Source organism: Tetrao urogallus, assembly GCF_951394365.1.
Source record: "Tetrao urogallus genome assembly, chromosome: 5".
Taxonomy (NCBI): Eukaryota; Metazoa; Chordata; class Aves; order Galliformes; family Phasianidae; genus Tetrao; species Tetrao urogallus.
In genome coordinates, this window is record NC_136818.1 from 22480965 (window position 1) to 22501974 (window position 21010).

The 21010-nt window shown below is 39.3% G+C and overlaps 2 protein-coding genes across 2 annotated transcripts in view; one reads left to right on the top strand and one right to left on the bottom strand.

Moving 5' to 3' along the window:
• CDC73 (cell division cycle 73) overlaps nucleotides 1-12868 on the bottom strand; it is a gene marked incomplete at both ends in the record, with an annotated part of 96972 nt that extends 84104 nt beyond the window's left edge. The window contains 7 exons of the mRNA XM_079535173.1: nucleotides 3565-3781; nucleotides 6041-6129; nucleotides 7095-7147; nucleotides 7236-7298; nucleotides 8251-8320; nucleotides 8736-8841; nucleotides 12738-12868. Coding sequence (XP_079391299.1) covers nucleotides 3565-3781; nucleotides 6041-6129; nucleotides 7095-7147; nucleotides 7236-7298; nucleotides 8251-8320; nucleotides 8736-8841; nucleotides 12738-12868 — 729 coding nt within the window. The remainder of the gene's footprint in view (nucleotides 1-3564; nucleotides 3782-6040; nucleotides 6130-7094; nucleotides 7148-7235; nucleotides 7299-8250; nucleotides 8321-8735; nucleotides 8842-12737) is intronic.
• A 377-nt stretch (nucleotides 12869-13245) lies between these two features.
• Nucleotides 13246-14750, top strand: GLRX2 (glutaredoxin 2; the record flags this gene model as incomplete). The annotated part of the gene is made up of 4 exons (XM_079536513.1): nucleotides 13246-13280; nucleotides 13589-13658; nucleotides 13842-14018; nucleotides 14619-14750. The coding sequence occupies 4 exons, from the start codon at nucleotides 13246-13248 to the stop codon at nucleotides 14748-14750; spliced, it is 414 nt and encodes a 137-aa protein (XP_079392639.1).
• Between the last annotated feature and the right edge of the window lie 6260 nt (nucleotides 14751-21010).

Genomic DNA, 21010 nt, shown 5'->3' on the forward strand with positions numbered 1-21010 from the left:
TGTCCAGTTCAATGAACAAAGAAGAAGAAGTTAGAAGTTAGGAAAGTTCTGCTTTGCTAGCATTTTCTTTTAAGATTCACATTTTCAGCTCCAACTGATTTAATGTGTATGAAAACTGACAAGCTCAACCTGCCCTCAAGATACACATCTCATACCCAGTGACACGACTGTATTATCAATTCATTTCCTCCTAACATAGTGTAAGCAAGCATCCCAAATCACGTGCTATATACAAGAGACCACTATGAAAAATAACACTGAGACACCTACAACACCAACACCTTAACAATCTGAAAATTAATTTTGACTTTATTTATTTTTTAAAAAACCTCTTCTCCCTTTACCTCTACCGCTTTTTTCCCCAAAGACGTCCAGCTGTCTCCAGCACAAAGATGGCAATTCCCTTGCCCCAGTTTTCACATTTGTGAAGATCAACAAGCAGCACTGGACTATGCAAAGAGCAAGGACAACCTGTGGCAGCTAAAGAAACCATAAGGGAGAGTAAGTTCTCAGTTGGTTAGACAGTCAGCTCACCGTAAAACACTGTTGCATACCTTTACTCAAACCTGCAATTATGTTGCTTCTACATAATGCATCCTTCCCTTTCTAAAGTTAAGCTACTATAATGGGAAGTAAAACCTTCTGCTAAACAGATTCAATTTGGCTCTGAAAAAATGTTACCTAAAAATGTCACATTATTCATAAAATCCAGAAGACTTGGGGAAAGCCAACAGAAGTTTCAGACAGAACAGAATGAGTCATCCACCTGAGATTAAATCAACCACTACTCCCAGAGGAGGGTAGAATGGCAAAAAGATCAGGTTGGAAACTACTGAATAACACTTTAATCAAGAGCTCTAAAGTGAAGTTAAAGAAAAGCAAGCAAACGCAAATTCTGGAAGTCTTATAGACAAAAAGGATGCATGAGGTGGAATGTACAGCTTTAAAAACAATATACTGAGCTTGTGAGGTCGCTAAAGATAGTCATGAAACGATGCCACAGCCAAATACAGCATTGGGTAATATAAGGGGCTGTACAGATACAAGACTTGGGTTGTGCATTATAAAATGCTCAGTGCCACGTGTGAATGTCAACCAATCGACAGCCAACAAGTGACCATGTGTGTGACATTAGTGAAGCACTAAAGCCATATTGCCAGTATCAATTCAACAGCAACAAACTAGTGAGATTTGCATAGAATAGAATCATGAGACTTCTAAGTGTTGAGAAGATATGCAGAGATTAATTCTTTAGCTGCCATAAGTAATTGTGTATTGAAGCAACTGGTCACAGCAGACACAAAAGGAAAGACACCCTTTATTTAACCCACAGTACCTACACTAATATGTAGCTTCTGAAGAATACTCTGTAACAGGAGTATCAACACACTCATATTCAGCACTTAAAAAAAACCACCAATTTCAGCAATGGAAGCAACATAACGAAGATGCTATTAGAAGATAATTAGAGGCAGATATAATGGGGCAGAATGCAAGCATCAAGACAATTTTTTAGAGACGTACATAGAACACCGAAGAACATCTTGCTGAAGGAATCACTACTTTCTCTAAAGACAGCAAAAACAGAAGAAACCTCCCCAAAACCTAGGGACAACAGATTTTGAGCTGTGCTTTCATCTGCCTAGCGTTTTCCTTTTGCATCTTAAACTATCTCTACATATATGCACATTACAGAGGACACGAAAAGTACATGTAAATTCTCTGTGGAGAAGACAGCTTGAGATCTGTTTCAGACAATGATTTTTTTAAAAAGAAGCAATTAAATTAATTTTTAGGGAATGCTCCTAAGTTGTCACCTTTACCACAGCAGTGCTAAAGGAATTCAGATATTGAAGTTAAACACTACATGGCAAACTACTATTCAAGTCAACTTTATTTTAAAACATCTAGGAGGATTCAAGAGACTGCAGATAAATCTGTATCAAGCTGATATTGAAAAGTTACAAGAAAAAGAATTAGTGGGCACACCAGCAAGTCACATATCACAAAGAAAAGCCAAAGGAGCAGTTGCAGATTGGTGCCATGCTTCCCTGATCAAAAGTTTTTTAAAAGAACAGGCAAGTAGATAAGGAATGACATGCCTGAGAGAACCCACGTGAGTTATTTAACTTCTTAGAAGTTCTTTACAAAGACACTTTAAAAATAAATAAAGGAGGGGGAAAAAAAAAAAGAGAAAAAAAAAAAAAGAACAAAGGAAAAACCCTCTCAAACTACGAACAAATTCCCCAAGCAATTTTGGAATAAAGCTACTGTTATGGGTAACAAGTGATGTTTTCCCACCTATTCAGTCCGACTGTTTCTTGTACAGAAATATAAACATTTGATGGTTTTTGCTCAAGCTATCAACACTCCTGAAGTTCTGTCCAAACAGACAGGACTAGCTGTTACGCCCCGTGATTTTCCTCAGTCTATTCAGAGGAACTCCATGCTGGAGTCCCATAATTAACTTGATTGCTCTCTGTCCTTGTCTCTGCTAGGTTTTGCCTAAACTCATTCATCTCACCTCACTATTACAACAGGGGTACTAGGATAAAATCTAAGCTTTTACCTGTCTTCTTTGCAAGGCTCCTTTGGAAGGCACATAAAGCTAAAACACCATGATTTATTCACTACACAAAGAAAAGTTGCCCAGGGTTCCTTCAAAACCCATATTTCTTATGATTGAAGTGTTTACAGTTTTTATCAATTTATCACAATAATTTACATTTAATTGTGCAGTAGTGAGATTCCTACAAATCTCACAAACAATACAGCACTCACAGCAGGTAGCATGCAGGAATGTATCAGGTACCTAGTGATTACATCTCACCTCAGAAATTTATTCTACCTCTAAAGCCACAAGACTACATTGTCTAAATGACTGCTATATAGAACATTTGAAAATATGACAAGGAAAAACTGGCAACTTATTCCTAGAAAGGCAAGCATACAAAGCAGAAAGGCAAAGGATACAATTCATCAATTACCTGCATAAAACAGAAACCTGCAATCTTTTACAAACTGACATACTGCTTCCTCAAGAAGTTCAGTCTCAAGTGCCTGCAATAAAGAAAGCTTGCCCTCTTTGGACAGTTAAGCCATCAGCTGTGCTTGCAACCATGCTCTGGACAGCACATAACCAAGTGCAGATGAAGACCTCAGTTAAAGGAGCTTAAGGAACATAAATATACAGGAAAGCCTCATCATGCTATCACTTTCTGGTTTTGTTCACTTTATCATCCAACTCTTCCCACAGCTGTATGTACATGGCTACTTCTCCCAGTAACACTCCACTTCCCATTTCACACTGCAGGTACTTGTGATCACTTGGTGTCTTTTTTTTTTTTTTTTTTTTTTTTTTTGGAGATATCTTTAAGGCTTACTGCAATGAGGAAAGAATAAAGTCTTTTTGTAACTGTGCCAACAGTCCTCTTGCTTGCCTTTACCTAAAACACTCAGCATAATCGTCCCAGTCATCTATAGTTAACAGACTAGAGATAAAGAAAAGAGAAAATGCAATTTGTCATTTGGATCATAATAATAGTTTGATATCTACATCATTACCTTGCCTGTGCTTTGTAAGATTGTAGTTCTTGTCCTCCATACTCTCTCCCTGCTGACAATATCTCTGGTTACATCCACTTCAGCATCAACAAAACTTCTCTGTTTAAGAGCAGTTATGTCATCATCCAGATCTGTTTTGATAGTGGATCTTTTCTTTGCCATGATTTTTGCTTTGATAGCAGCAATTTTTTCCACTGACATGGCTTCTGACAAGGACCTAAATGAGCAAAAATAGCAGAAGAGACTGAGTAACAGCACAAACAATTCTTCTGAAAGAATTTGTGAAATTTTCTGCTGCTTGAAGTTTATGTCCATGCCATAAGAAGTCACCTCACGTGTACCTAAAGATTATACAAGCCTGAACAATGTTTTGGGCATTAGAATCCTTTTTTTCTGACACAAAGGTTCCTTACAGGTATTAGCACAAAAAAAGCCATCATAATATCTTAACTGTTACACGCAGAAATAAAAAGTGCAAATGTAAAGCATCAGTTCTACCATTTCCATTTATAACGTCATCTGAATTTCAACTCCAAACTTCTTACAGCAAATTATACTTCTGTGTGTAGTCAGTCAAACCCTGGCTGCTCTGAGACTTAGGAAGCATTACACCAAGTTTAGGTCAAAGCTCTGTTAAGCAGACTTGAGCACTGGGAAGTTTGATGTTACCTTTACAGAGCATGTAGGCCAAACAAACAGATGGTAGTAACTTTGTTCACACTAAACTCTATGTGAGGAAGCTCAGCTCAATCCAATATCTTTGTCTGTTTGCTTTTAATTGTGAACACAGTAGGATTTGGTTGCCAAACAGTGAGTCCTACTGTTTTCCAGGTAAACTGGACAATAAAAAGCACTGAATTGCACAAGCTGAACTACATATATCTGATTCAGTTGTGCATGGGTTTTTTTTCTGAGATCACATTGCTTCACAACCAGTATTTATTGTATTAAGTGTTCTACTTCCTTACATGACTAAGCTACTGGATAAGGAACTTTTCTGCATTGCTGCAACAGTGACAAGCTCACACTCCAAGCTAATGGCCTGTGAATGTCACTTGCACTTTTGAAAAAGAAATTCTCTGCATTAATATTAAGCCTCTGTAAATATAGAGCACAAAGTAACTACGAACAATATTCAGTAATCCTCACTGCAGCACTGTTTCATATTCTAAATCAAAGATGTGACACATTCCTGCTAACATCCACATTATCACCTTACACAAAACAACATACATAGTTACACTTTTTGATTCTTAGGCTCTCTTTAGTCAGCTGCAACAATAAAATCTGTTTTGTTCCTTTCCCCCCTCTCTCCCTTTCACCCTCCTCTCCCAGTTACCTTCTACGTATACCTATAGAAGACATAGGGATGACAAAGTTGCTGATCTTAAGAGTGATTAAATTTACTTGGCTACGTTAGTTGTAGCAAGTCTAACTGGTAAATTTAATCCTGGCACAGGATAAATACACATTCACAGTTTTGTTTATGCTCAAGAAACGAATTTCTCAAGAAAGCAGATAGTCTATCGAGTGAAACTAGTGATTTGCAAAATCTAACACAGATGAAATACGATGTTAATGCACATTCCTGTGCTTCCTGCAAGTAAGGTGTGACTCACATTTTGCATTCTTAAAGCTGACAAACAACAAAAAAAAATGTAACAACTATACTTACATCAAAGCTTCAGAATTTAGATATTTGAAAATGAGCTGCTAGAGCCTTGTATCTCTAAGCCTTACTACCTACTAAGCCCCAAATTCTTAGCATTAACAAGGTCTTGCAATAATTTCATTTTCTCTCAGTCTAGCTTGGGAAATATGTGATGTCAGACACAAAAGCAGCTGTCATTCTCTACAAAACTCTGAATACATACAACTGAAAAAAAAAAAGCTAACAGGCAAATTTTTAATCACTTGAGTATTGATTACTACTTAAGGCAATGACAGTACTTTGTCCTCTGGAACTTACTGCCTCTTCAGTAGAAACAAGCTCACCTCTGCAGGGAGCCAGAGGCCCTGTTAATTTGGGATACAGTCCTGCAATGTGCAATGTCCTGCACGGTCCTCCTCAACACAAGATTATTATTATTATTATTTCGAAATACAGAGAGTTCATAAGACTTCCTTTGCAGCTCTCCTGATTGTTTTGGACTCCTTGAATAAATACCATGGCAGAAGAAAGGGTAACTGGTACAGTTTGAAAAGGAGACAGTTAACAGGAGGCAACTGTTCTGAATACAAACCATGGTACTTCATGCCATGACATCTGAACTTCCACCCAAGAACAGGAGTATTATTCCCAGGCATGAAGTTCTGCCTCCTCAAGATACAATTTTTGATTATAGCATCTAAAAAGAGTGAGAGCAGGCTATCGCTGCGAGTAGCCGGACAAAATAAAGACCATATGTCTAAAGTAACACACTTGTTATCAGCCCTTTATTTAAATGTTATCCATAGGAAATTCAAGTATCCCCACCTGATCTGCTCTGTCTGCACGATACCTTCTTTATGTCCCTCCAATCGAGCTGCCAGCCGCTCTTTGTCAAGGCGCACACACTCTTCATCCTGGCAGTAACAGTAATGGTTAATTTTGGTGTATTGTCTTCAGTAAAACAAAACTAGAATTAAAACTATTCAGAATACTTTAAAAAAAACTAAGAAGGTCTATCTTGATTTCCAAGCATAACTTACTCTAGTATTCATTTTACAAACGATACATCACCTCAGAGCAATCATGTGCTTGTATGCCATTACAAATGCCCGAATTTCTTACAAATTCTTATGCAGACACAGTTAAACACACAATTATTTTCAGTAATTCTTAACTCCAAGAAGAAACCTAAAGCCTTAACACTCCGGAGGTACATACAGCCAGAAATAGATAACTCAGAATTATCAGCGAGGAGACAACTGGATGAACGTATTTAAAAAATAACTGATAAAAACAAAGTCTTTAAAATCAGGCAGAATCAAATAACAGTGTGTGTAATATCTAGACACATTGCTCTTGTGGAAATACATCATTCATTACTTAAGACAAAGCTTCAGAAAACTGTTTAGATTTACTTCAGATTTATTGTTTTCTGAAGCTTTGTCTTAAGTAATGAATGATATAAATCACAGGGACAACAGTTATATCTGCTATAAAGAAACTAAAAGAGCAGATAAATAAGTAAGCATTAATAAGACTGGCTTTTAAGTTATAACAGCAAGTCACAAATGGCAGTAATTACTCATTAAACAGCATGTAGATTCCAATTGCATGGTTCCTAGCAAGCAGATCAGAATATAACTAGTACTTATAAACACAAGGTCAGACTTTACCCTTTTACACTACAACATACATCCAGTAACTAAAATTCCAAGTTTAACCCAGAGGCCTGAAACCTGTAAGTTCTAACTCCTTCCAGTTCATGTACATGCTAACAGAAGTAACACATGCACCCAGAGGACAGGCAGACCAGCTGAACTGTACTATCATTTACACTCCTTTTCCCCAGATTTGTTTTGGAAACAGCTAATCTTATTACCTCTATTCTTGGCTTCTTTGCTTCCGCTAATATTTCATCTGCTGCTCTCTTAACTACAAGAAAAACAGGATATTAAAAATGCAGTATTGTAGAAGACTTTCATAAAATGAGTACTGAGATTACTTTCTAGTTAGACTGTACCTTGAGTGGAACGTTGAAGACCAATTTCAAGTGGAGCACTTCTGTCTATGCTTGATGACGTTGCTGAAATCAAACAACATTTCATTTAAGTATAAAACATTTGCTAAAGTATTTCAGCATAAAAGGATGAAGGACAGCAGATAAACCTCAACAATGGAAATTCTAATTAGTGAAGTTGGTCAAACACTGGAACCAGATATGTCCAAAATCTGACTCCACATGAAGTTAAGATCAGATTATTCAGGGTCATTTGGCTCTTCTTCAAAAAGGAGATTGAATTGCATCACATGACTCTTGCCCCTTCCAACATCAAATAATCAGCAACTAACTCTATGACATGCATATACAGCACCAAATAAAACAATTGCTAAAATAGTTACGTATAACCTGCAATTAAGAACTACTGGTTCATCCAATTTTTTTTAAGACAGGCATCCTAGGGGCCCCTCTAAAACATAAAAAAAGCTTACTGTTCCTATTACAGAAATTACCTCATTGCAACAAACAGAAGGTCATCTCTATGGTACAGAATGATTTGTAAAACTAGGTCATATTTATCTTCTAGTCACAATGAAACCTCTTTTCTCTGATTATTGGCAACTGAAATTTTAACATGATTAAATACCACGACAATCTTCCAGACTGAAAAAGCAGTGATTTGATACATTTTATTATGCTGAAGTTTTTATCCCACACACTTATTGCATTAAAAACAACGTGAAACTACTGAAAGTTTCCCACAGTCTAAAGAGAACAAAATACAAACACTGAGCATTCTAGGACAACTATCAGGCAAAGGATGTTAAGAAAACTATTAAAAGTAACTCAGTCTGAACATGATTATAGTAATGCAGCTCATATCTATGTATCATAAAAATATTTAAGTTCAGAACAAAACAGAGGAGAAAAAAGAAAACCTCATTTTGTTAGCAAAGTCTGAACGTATTCAGTTAAGTTACAAACTGACCACAATTTAAATCCAATCAATACGTGTTTAATAGAACTCATCACTCACATGTTTCCCCATTTAGGTATGCAAGCAAGTCTTTTCTATCAGGTCTTCTTACCACAGGAATGTTTTCAGTCTGAAAGGAGAGCAGACGCAACATTAGACAGTTGTTTCCTTACAGAGCCTCTTAATGAAGATTTCTCCCTTTTACTGAACACCAGTCATTCACACAAAGACAAGAACATGTAACCTGCATCACAAGAAAGCATAGCTATCAAGACAAAAAAAATACAGTCACTATCTAGAGGATGTCCGGCTACACAATATGAACCGACATTTGCTCTAAAATAAAGGACAGCCTCTTTCCTGCTTCATTTTACACTTGCAAATAAATAGGACTTTTTCAATACACACATACTTGGTTGCATAGTTTTTTCCCCTTTTCCAGGGAAATTCAGACAGTTAAACACTACAGTCATTCTCTGAAAATAACCGTGCAAACATTACTTCAGACAAACAGGACAAAATGAAGTTCTGCATTGTCTACTTACTGCAGCACGACGGACATAAACAGGATGTGAAAGGTGCACATTATTGAGGAGGAACAAGATAGAATCCAAAGTGTAGTATTCCCTGGGCTGACCTTCCTTCCCTGTCCTGTAAAGTCAAGAAACAAAGACTTTAACATTTAACCACCCCAAAAGTCTTCTCCTTTCCACATAACAGTATTACTGCTCGCTTTTTGAACTGACATCAGGCTACTTCCTGATCGTGTTAACAAACACTGGTAACAGATACGTGTTCTTATAGCCTACTTACTGAATGCATTATAAAAACTGTCCAAAATAAGAGCCAGATAGGTTGTACAGCATACAGGCAAGATTTAAAAAACCATATTCTCTTCTGTCTCAAACATGTTTACTCCTCTGATTATCAAAGGAACAGTCTACTTTTTCTGGGATATGCAGAAGAATGCATTTGAACTGCAAATGAACATCACATACTGTTCACTTAGCACAGAACTGGAAGGTTGACAACATGAACCTCAGAGTGAAAACAAACAGACCTTTACTAACAGAGAGAAAAATATTTCAAAATACTGTTAGAATTAGTAGAATAAAAGATCTTTTTATCTCTGTTCCTTCCAAAAACTTAGCCTGCATATGTGCACGGCAGAGGGGAGGGTTGTATTTTGTTGCAAGCACAGGGAAAGGGATGAGACTCAGAAACCATGCAACTGCTAGAAAACCAAAAGCTGGCTGAACACCTACAGCCCACAAAGCTGGGTTACTTTGCAAGGAATTGTTTGGCTGTTATTGTTTCACTGTTATCTCTGATCAGGTGGCACACACACTTAGAGCACTGCTAGAAGTGAAAGCTTCCTCCACACAGACTTGACACACGCTACACTTCAGAACCATGCGCCACAGTTGCTGCTTCATTTTAAAATGCACATTTCAGGTTCTCTCTTTTCAGACTAAGTTATTATACCTCTGAAGCACATCACAGCCTCTGAACACTACACAGGAAGTCCAGCTGTTCATTTACTTGAAATTTTTATTTGCACTACCTAGCAATGAATGGCATTATTTGGGAGGCAATTGCATTGGGCAAAGGCATTGCCCAAGCTCAGCAGTGCACAGCTGGTACTGCACCACTTGCAAGAAAACCCCACGTTCGGCATGGCTGTTAGGGGTGTCCTGTTAGGAGGGCAGTTTTCAAGGCAAAGTGTCAGGTGGACAAGCAGGGGTACAGCAAGGAGATAACAGAAGTCAGAACTGGCATTTTAGCATCACACTGTGATCCTTTCAGATTTCCCACAGAGAACCTGCTCACTAAACAGAGAGCTAAAAGCTCGCTGATATGAATGTAGCTTACTTCACTCAATTAACCAACATCAGAATAGCTAAAGAAATGAATAATCCTTTTATCCCTTTTTAATAATGATATCAATTATTTCAGACCTTGTCAGTCCAGCACTACTATTTTTATTTGTTTTGGTTTTTTTTTTGTTTTGTTTTTGAAATACGCAAGTCTCAATTTCTCAATACCCATTAAACTCCAGCTTAAAAACTGAAGCAGAAGAGATGTACGTAATGCAGAAGAGAAAGTTTCACCTGGTTAGTTTTAATGGCACAAATGTATTTCCAGTTCATGCATTCACACTGAACTTTTGGGCAACAGGAGTTCACTCATCCTTTAACTGTTCTATTTCTTCTTGTGTGTTTGAAAGCATAAGGGCCTGCATCCTATCCATGACAGAAAGTGATAATCCTCAGAACCACAAGACTAGACATGCAGAGCACCATCCAAACTATAACAGCCACAACCAACAGCTCACTGTTTAAAAATTTCTCAGATGTGGATATGATCCCTCTGATGGGTAAACAAGGCAGCTAAGGCGCTCTGTTAGATTGATTCCTACTTTTGGTTTTGAAACTCATTCTATACTCACTCTTACGCAGCCAGAAGTCAAGCATTAAATCAAAACACACGCCTTCAGAACTATACAGTTATGTTCCATGGATTCAATCTGGGAAATAACCTGGATTAAAATGAACCTCTGTATGTTTCTCAGGCTGCTTTTCAAGCAGCACCATTCCTCAGAGCAATGCACTGCTGACAGCCCCTGGTACCAGCAGGGAGAGCAGGCAGTGCAGGGCAGCTCAGCATACCCGCAGCACTGCTGGCTTCTGCCAGCTCCGTGCTCAGGGAGCAAGTGTTAAATGTCTACTAAGACTACTTCTAATTCTAGAAGGGACAGAATGCCACCACTGCTACTCAGACTTAGATTACTCTCTCCTGACTGCAGGAGATTGTAGAGATGCAATTACAGCAACCACGCTGTAGACACCTAAGATGGAAGTCGTATTTGCCTCATGAAAGATTAAGCTACAACAACTGCAAGCACAGCTTGGACCCTCCCAAGCGATCGAGGATATTAGAGGTTTTGAATCTGAAAAGTTCCTGAAGATGTTCCATGTATGACCCTGAAATTACATAAATTAACAGCTCATAAACTATGATGTCAAAGCTGCTCAGCACCGCTCGTAGAACTGGTTTCATTTTTACACCTTTGTTTCAAGGACTTAAAGTACCCGCGGTTCACAAGAAATGCTCTGCATCAGTAGCAGTCTGATGCTACCAGAAGTTCAGATGCCATCTTCTTGAGTGTGAACTACAATCTACTAAAATAAAAAAAAGATATCTCTAAAATCTGTCAGAAGACAAGAGGAAATACATAGCTGTTACAAAGCTACTGCTTCTGTTCAGCTACGCATACCCTCTGCTCACCCCCAATCCTTCCTCCATATAGATAAAGCCACCTTAACGCGCATAATAAAGTTTTTCTCTCCAGACGCTGTCTTCTTGTCTTTTGGTAATAACTCACAGGCCCAAATCAAGTTCTCCTAAGCACTAATAGTTCGGTTTGCATATCAGCTTCTGTGTTCCTACAGAACAGGGATAGAAGTTGTCTGTCCAGTTAGCCTTTACTCCTTACTGCTCAGAAAGACAAACTGCAGCAAGGAAAACACCCTAACTGCCCAGAGTTACTCAGCAGAACAGAACGAGAATTTGTCAAGGACTTCAAAGCTCAGCTGCTTATGCAGGTATTTCTCTTTCTCCCTACATACTTACCAGCATCTCCCTCGCAGCCAGGAAGTGCAACTAAATCCCAAACAAGTTTCTGAGAGCTTGAAACAGGTAACGAGATAGCACAATTCTAGTTCTACACTGTGAGCAAAATAAAGCCAGTTGAAACAAATTAATCTGCCTATGAACTAAGGGAACAGTTTCAGTTTCCTTTCTCTCTTGAAGTACAAATCAGGGCATTGCACCACTACTAACATTCTCATCATAACACCAAGAACAAAACAAATCCCTGCTCTCAGGCTGAACAACAAGGGGTTTGCTTGAGAAATCTTTCAGCTTCCTCTACTTCTCTATCATGTTTTAAAGTATTCTTTTCAATCGGCAGCACTTTGTATCTAACAGAAAGCATCACTTTCCCTCGGTTTTAAAGGCTGTGTTTTACGAGGCTCACCGAAGCCCTTCCAGCGTGGATATTAAGTTATATCACTGCTCAATCGAGAAAGAAGAGGAAGTAACCTCATGTGCTGTAAACAGCGCTATCAAAACCAAGTTCAACAGGTCCAAAAACTCTTTTTTTCTTCAAGACCCACTACGCCTAGCAGCACCGTTTACGCAGTAGGCACAGCGCACGTACGAGGAGGGCACTGCGCCGGGCCCACCCGCAGGCGGCTGAATGGCACCCGGAGCTCTCAGAGGAGCGCCTCTCACCCCGCACCGCGCCAGCCCTCCGGTCCCCGAGGCCGCCGGCCGCACACCGAGCCCGGACCCCGTCCGGCGGCACCCGGCCCGGCCAGGCCTCGCCGCCGGCCGGCTGCGGGAGGCCGAGGACGGCCCTTCCCGGCCGTGCGCTGCGCTCCGCCGGCGCCTCCCGCAACTTCGAGGCGACTTTTTCCCAGCTCCCGGCCCGCCCCGTCTCCACCACAGCGGCCACCCGCCGCCCCGCCGGCCCCGGCGCTCACCCCCAGATGACATAGTTGGTCTTGACGTTCTTCGGCCAGGAGAACTCGCCGAAGATCACCTCGTCGCCCTTCACCACGATCTCCTTCTTCTGCGTGTTGTACTGCCGCAGCACGCTAAGCACGTCCGCCATCTTCGCCCGAAGCCGCCGGCCGCCGCCGCTCCGCTCCTGCCCGGCCCCTCCGCCAGCCGAGGAAGGACCCCGCCGTCGGCCGCCAGGCCCTGGGCTGCCTACGTCAAACGCCTGATAGCAACCGACCTGCCGAGCCCGGAAAACCGAAGTGCAGGCGCAAGCGCGGGCCCGAATAACGCTTTATAACTGGCTTAAGAATCTAACAGCATAACGGCCGCTCCGCCTCCCTCGCCGCTGCTGCCCGATGGATGGTGGGCACAGGCAGAGCGCCGGGCAGCCGCGCTTCCCGCGGGGCGGTGCTGAGAGGAGGAGCCTGAGAGCGGTGTCGGACCGCCGTGAGGACTGCGTGAGAGCACCGCCCCTTCCTGGCGGCCGCCATGTTCCTGCAGAGGGCGCTGCGCCTGCGGGGCCGGTGGGTCGGGGGCTGTGAGAAGGGGGCGGCGGAACGGGCCGGTGGGTGGGGAGAGCTGGGTGCAGCCCGTATCACCTCTTGGGAGGGTCTGGGTGATCTCACGGCTCATAGCAGGCTGTTAATCTCCGTCTTCCTGCCTGCACAAGGGAACCGGCGGTGCAGGGTAAGGCGCGTAGGAACTGCCGTACTGCGGGCTTTGTGAGCTCCCACCTCACGGAGAAATTCCGTTTAAAGAAAATGGTACGAAGCCAACCTTTAAATTGAGGACTGCAGAACGTGTCGTGTGTTAAACTTAAATTTCTGTTCAGTTTTAGAATGGGAAATAGGCTGCCCACCTCTGTCGAGCTGTCTGATGCTGCTGCTGTGAATCAGATCCAGGTAACAGGTGATCCTCAAACTTAGTACTGCTCGCAGTATTGGGGTTTAAACCTTGTAAAGTTACCCCTCCCAAGAGTTTGTTGCTGTAGTAGCAGATTGGTAGCTTGCTGCTTGTTTTCATACCCATTGGATACTGTTAAAATACACCAATTTACTAACTTGAATGTTCTTTTGAATGTATAGGAGGTAATCTCAGGCAACTGCGTGGTGATTTTCTCTAAAACAACATGCTTCTACTGCAGAATGGCGAAAAAACTTTTTGAGGGTTTAAACGTCAATTACACAGCTGTAGAACTGGATGTGAATAAAAATGGAAGCCAGTTCCAAGACATTCTTGAACAGATGACGGGTGGCAGAACAGTAAGTATGTTGTTTTTTTTTTTGCAAGTAATATGGCGATGAAGAACTTACACTGCACATTTTCCCTATGGGTTACAGCCATCTTGAGGTCTTAATTTTTGGTGGGCCAAGTAAATTTAGGATACAAGCTCTGAAATTAAAAGCAAGAACTGCAAGAGAGTTCTGTGCTTGGTTTTCCTGTTCAGGTCTGAGAGGTGTTGTTTTCTGTAATGCTACTAAGATCATTTAAGTATCAAACTCAGTTTTCATCTGCACATACACTTCATTGTGTACAACACGTTTTATGTCTTAATTTTATGTAGCCTTGCCTGACTCAAATTTTAAAAATTTATTACAGTCTTCCATATAGTGATTTTATTTTCCTTTTGAGAGGAACACGTAAACAAAGTCTTCAATTTCTGTAAACATAAGTTATGCAATAATACTGAAACATGAATTTGTATATTAAGAATGTAAATATTTCTTATGTATATATTCACACACATACACTCACAATGAGACTGTAATTTGTATGAACACAGAACAGTGCTTGCATGTGTATGGTGTTTGCTTAGATTTTGCTATTTGAAGTAACAAATGCAAATTTCACATTCCTGACAGGTCCCAAGAGTGTTTGTTAATGGGACTTTTGTTGGAGGTGCTACAGATACTCAAAGACTTCATGAAGAAGGGAAGCTGCTCCCATTAATTCATCAGTGTCAAGTGAAAACAAACTCTGGAACTACTATTTAGCCTCAGTTATCTTTTATATAAAATGGGTAAAAATTCAGACAAGTTAAAAAATCACTAAGGTGTACTGCAACAGCTGGGCTTAAGCAGCTTCAGACTGTGCTTTTTTGAGTCTCAAGTGATTCTCTGACACAGACTTCACAGAACTGACAAATTTGTCTTCTTGCCTCAGCTTTACCACAACCACAGTGGCAGTTAACATTATGTATCTCTTGGAACCCAGGTCTAAGATAACCATGTCATTTTTGTTACATCCTCATAATATGCCTCACACTATCAACTGTACACGAGTTAAAAGTTTTTAAGAATCTTAGTGCCTGGGTGGTTTTTACTTGTTTTCTGCACATAAGTTTCATTTCTGGTTTTGTTCCCACCCTTGCACTGCATGGTCAGTACAATGGCTCTGTAGGGGGCCACAAAGCAATTATGAAACAACGAAGTTGTAGTGATGTTGCTGTGTAAAACTTGTTCAAAGTTCTGCTACTTCCACACTACTTGTACTACTCAGTCAAGTGTTTTTGCCTCCTATTAAAAGCAGTACCTATACTTGCGCTTGTTTTGTGTTTTAACAGTAATGAAACGCTGTATTTTATGCAAATTCCATTGTAATTTTGTTTATTATTTAACTGTAATTTATGGGAACAAGATATGCAAACATGGAATCAGTCAAGGAAGCCTAGTGGCAACATCCATTGTTCATTTTAATGGAAGCTGAGAGTAAGAGAAGTGAGTTAGTTTCATCATTGCCTTTCATAATCACTCTCAATCTGATCAGAGTCCAACAAAACCTTCAGCTACCCAGGCTTGCAAACAGCTCAGTTATCATGTTAAGACCAGCTAGGTTTTGATAGTACTGAAATACATTAAGATCTGCTGAAGATCTACAGAAGTCTTCCAAATCCAGCCAACTTGCTTTTAGTTCTTTTGTCATATATGTCTGTGGAAGCAGACATATTGCAGCAGTGGGCTTTTCTCTTGTGCCAGGCCTGGATAGGAAGGGTGCAGGATGTCTGACTTCATTTGCCTCCCTCTAATTTCAATATCTGATCACCTCACTACTGAAGTTTAATTGGTGCAGTAAAAAGGGAGAAGATGCTTGCCATTTTAGAACATTTAGAACATTAGGTAACCACCTTGGTCTTTACTCTGCAGTACCAGTCTATATACTGTCATTCAGGAATAGCCTCAAGGTGTAAGCCAGATCACCTGTGCCTAATCTGCAGCTACAGACCATGTTATGAACCATTCAGTGCTATTTTGACACTTAAGGCCACACACAATGAGTCCAATATGCATAGAGTTTATTTAGTATTTATATTCTACAGTCAAAAATGCAATTTACTAGCACTATTAACTTGCAGTTAAATGTCTAAAAAAACCTAAATTCAATAGTTTCAGTAAAATGTACATCCAAAGCCAGACCAACCAATGCCAAGACTTGGTTATTTCAAGAAAGCTCATATGTCAGTAGTAAAAACTTCTTTCCTTAGTAAGAGACCATTACAGTACTAAAGATGCACAGTTTAGACTAAAAATGCTAGTCAAGGATTTTATTCAGTCCCTCCTCAAGATAACAAAAGCTCTACACTGATCTTTAGCTAACTAGGATTGCAAGACTATCGTCTGAATTTGACAGCTTCCTTTTTGGGATGCAGGTTTGAAATAAATTTAAGTAATATTTGCAGAAAGTGTTCAGTACGCAGCTGGTCTGCACTGTGCATCTTTAATTCATGTAATTAGAGATAACACACTGACCTCGTGTTTTCACCATTGCAATTTACTACTTATTTTTTCTAATTTCATCATTGTCTTAAGTCTTGACAACGACACTCATAAAGTTAAACAAACAAGTGTGCATCTCTCCCTAAATTTATACTTAATAAAGGAATTTATTTTGCACATATGCTGGTATCAAAGTATTCTTTGCCCATCATTCTTAGGCCAGTTATATCTTCTGACAAGGTTAATAATTGTGCACCTGGAAAGCCTGCAAATCCATAATGTAAGTACTCACGGTATGCAAAGAAATTTTTGATTTTGTTCCCTGTTAGAAAAAGCCCCCAAACAATAGTTTAAAATAACCCTTCGAGTTCTAAATTTCAGAAGTCTCAGGGCATTGTCACTTAAGGCAATATTCCGCTCCAATGGTTGAGAAAGCATGTTGTTTGCCTGCAGAGTCCAACAAGTGCCAATTTATTACAGAAAATCATGTTCTTAAGGCAATCAAAGGGTTAATTATGCTTCTTTTTCAACTGCATTAAGGCTCCCCATCCAAATATTTTCTTGTTAATTTTGTGTAATTCCATAAAAAGTAGCAGCAAGACGGTGGCTTCATTACCAGATAGCACAAAGCCACCACGTTACGTTTAAGTTGTTTAAACATGATATGGCAGCTGAAGTGTGGTTCTACTCTGGGGGAAAAAAAGGGGGGGAAGGAGGCATTCAAAGCCAATCATTAAAACTGTCACTTTAAAAGAAAAAAAAAAATAGAAAATCATCTCTAGAACAAAAGCTGTTTATCTTACCATAATTCTCTCCTTAGGCTTTGAATGTTCAAAATTACCCACTAAAATCCTCTGTAATACAAATTATACTTAAGATAAGCACTCATCCAGCTCAAATACCATACTCCTAAGAAGCTGGAAGCAAACTCAGTTATTTCACAAAGCAGACAGAACTGTGAATGCACTTATCTGTTCATTTCTTCCACAGGATTCTTCCTCAAGAGTAGAGTTACACTTCTAGTTGAGAACATAATGGAACAGACATTTCTTCGTAATTAGTTGCACTTAACAAAAAAAGCTGGTATCATCAGGAAAACAGCTATCTCCATTCATTATTTGTTAACAAAGCATTTGTGAAGTTCCCAACATACCATGTACACATATGCAAATATATAGATTTAGAATGCAGAAATACCCAGAGAAACCACACTTGACAGTATCAAAATCATCAATCCAACTCTAAGCACATTAACTTAAAGACATCATACTTTCTGCTTAAGTTAAAGTCTTAGCTCAGAACAGCATACAGCCTTGTTTTACATTTCCCCCTTAAGTCTTACTTGGCAGCGTTGTACACTGTACTGTGTTGTGGTACAATGAAATCTATCATTTCAGCAAAATAGCCATTGGAAAAAATTACAACCTATCTGTACTCTGTGAACCACTGCAAGCAGCTAAACAAACTTACAAACTGGCAAAATGCTTAACAAACAAGACAAAGTGTGAGCAAGATGAGTGACTTGTGCTCTGCTTTATTTCTACGCATTCTATTCTTCAAATGTTTTCAATATTGCAGAGAAGCTGCCCATTCATCTAGAGGATTCATTCACATGTTTTTCTTGTTCTGCATGTAACAGCAACTTGACAATATTAAAGGGAATGGAAAGCTCTGACCCACCAAACTAATTCTGAAAAGAAGATTTACATTTGAGAAGCCGTTTTTAAATTATTCTGTGAAAACAGTACCATTTAATTGCAACGGCAGACGCTGGATTTTTAAAAGAATAAAGACACTTTTGTAATTTATGCAACTTTTAAAACCAAAGATCTGATAAATACAGCAAATTAAATACTCTGTTAGAGAATTATATAACCAAAGAAAGGTAAATGAAGTTGTCCTGCTTTTAAAATTAAGTACTATGACATCAGTTGTGGAATAAGTTGCTTAGCTAAGCTATCATGCACAACAATGGCATAAAGGCAGAACACAGGCAACAGAAGAGAGGAGGAGAGCATGGAGCGAAGAGAGATTCAAGTATAAACTAAAGTTCACTCAGTGATTGGAATGATGGGGGAAAAAAAGCCAACATGAGTAGAGAAAAGCAGAACATGGGAAAATATGGTACTACCAAAGCCAAACATCTGTGGAACCAACAGTAGTGCTTCTGGTATGACAGCTACAAGTTAGGTACACTATTAAGAAGAACAGTATCTTCCAATGGAGAAAAATACTTTCCTAGTGTTTTTTTCAGTTGGAGCCATTGTTAAAATACATTTCCAAAATGACTGGTGTTCTTCTTTAGCCAAGAACATACACTCTATCAGATAGCCTCTCAACATCCTGCTCCCACAATTATTTAACTGTGGTTTAAAGCAGCAAGTTACTTTACAGCCAGTTATTAGCAGCCATTGCATACTGGGCAGTTAAACAAGCCTCACTAACTTTGTATCTAATCTAGACTGACCTTTAGACTTCTTTAAGCACAGAAAACTGCAAATTAAGCCCCTGTGTAATTAAGTTCTACAAGCATCCCAAACCCTACTCTCTCTTGCTATACAATTCCTGGCACAAAATCTTAATTCTTGGCAAAATCACAACTTGATTCATTATACAATGGTGACTCATAGTATTATATTTAGAAGCCTTCCATATTCTTAAGTGTATCACTGCAGTGAAAAAGCCTGCCCCTCTGATGTCCACCGCTTACAGCTCTTCATTATAGATGAACATTTTACTTCAGCTGTGCTGCCAACCATTAGATCCTTTCCTTAATGGTAAAGTGCCTGAATATTATTAGATTATTATGTCTTAGACTAAGAATTATTAGGGAATCGCACTGAAATGACAGTCAAACAAAGCCTATTAATGGTGACATGTATCAGGAAACCTGCATTCGCCCAGCTGCACTTTTAGAATTTAAGTGTTTATTCTAAACTTCACTATTTTTAAATTCTTTCCTGTTCTATTTTACAGGTAAACTGCAGAGCACAATTACAGCCCCATTTTTTGTTTTATTAGTCCAAGTGTTCCTCCAATGCAAAAGATACTATCAAATTGAGAAAGTCATGTCTCCTCTTTAGTGAAAGGGCAGGTTACTGATGGTGTATTGAATTATCACCTAAATTTAATAATTTTGTCTCAGGTCTTGTTTAAAAAAAATTGGAGCATGTTATATTACACATTACAATTGCTGCCCCTTCACGTGTTCAGGTACCATTTTAGGAATTGCCAGTTTATAGGAGAAATGTGTATTATAGCACATAAGTCATACTGTCCTCCTGAAATCCAGCATGCAGGCAGATAAAAAACCCATCAACTTTTTCCTATGGAAAAGAAAAATGCATCATCATTCTTATGCCACTTAACACAAGACAGTAACAACCTCAGAAAGAAGACAGCAGGAACAAGGGTCAGCACACCACAAAGTAAGCTGACAGCTGAAACACTTTGGTTCTCCCTCTGTGCAAACTTTAAAGGGGGAGCAGATGACAACAGGATCTCAACAGTGTTAGCTTTACATTGGACAGCCACCACATGAAATATTACAGAATCACAGAATTGTAGGGGTTGGAAGGGACCTCCAGAGGTCGAGTCCAACCCCCCTGCCAAAGCAGGTTCCCTACAGCAGAAATTCTAACAAGATTTTTCGATATGGAGTTAAGGAAAATATTTAGGGGCATATTATGTACTCCAGTACAGATAACTATATCTAGCATCAACAGATAGAGAGCTACATTTTCTATAAGTCCTACTGAAAAATTCACCTTCCCTGTACTTCAAGGAATCGTATTTTAAACTGGAACCACTTTCAACATCGCAATGCTACTGTAATTTCAGTCACTGTTAATAACTAATGTTTTACCTGCAGTATATTTATGCAGTTAACTGCCAAAAGTTACTTGAAATACCAGTTCAAGTTTCTCATTCCATATTTAGTCCAACACATTTCCTATTACTTCACAAATACTACTTCAAATAAGAAAAAGTACTTGCAACAGATACTTAGCCATCAGTTATTTTCAACATCTCTAGCTTAACAGGAAACATCTGATCAGTTGTTTGACTACTGTCTCATTTCAAACACACTACTACCAAAAATATTTCCCAAACCAGTGCATTTACTTGAAATAATTAACATGTAAGTACATTCATTCCCTGTATTTATTATGTTTATTCAGCAAGGAGACTACAGTTGGTAGGAAGTTTTTCCACAGGAAAAGACCAATTTTTTTTTTTTTTTTTTCCAAACTCAAAGTGTTATTTTGTTAGTTTTTTGTAGGAACACTTGTTTGTTTCTGTGTGTTACCTGACCAGCTGGTGCTAGCAAAGTGTTCTTCAAGCATTCTAACAGAGCTGCATTGTAATAGCAGTGATAATCCAGAAGTAACTTGATTCATGTTCCCTAAAAACTAACACACCTACCATCCGCTCTTTAAGACATGGATTTAAAACAATTCTGTTGTTTCTTAGTGTCAGAAAAGGACTCCCTTACCATTTTCATTTGTTAAGGTAGAGTATAAGTCTGTAGCAGAATACCT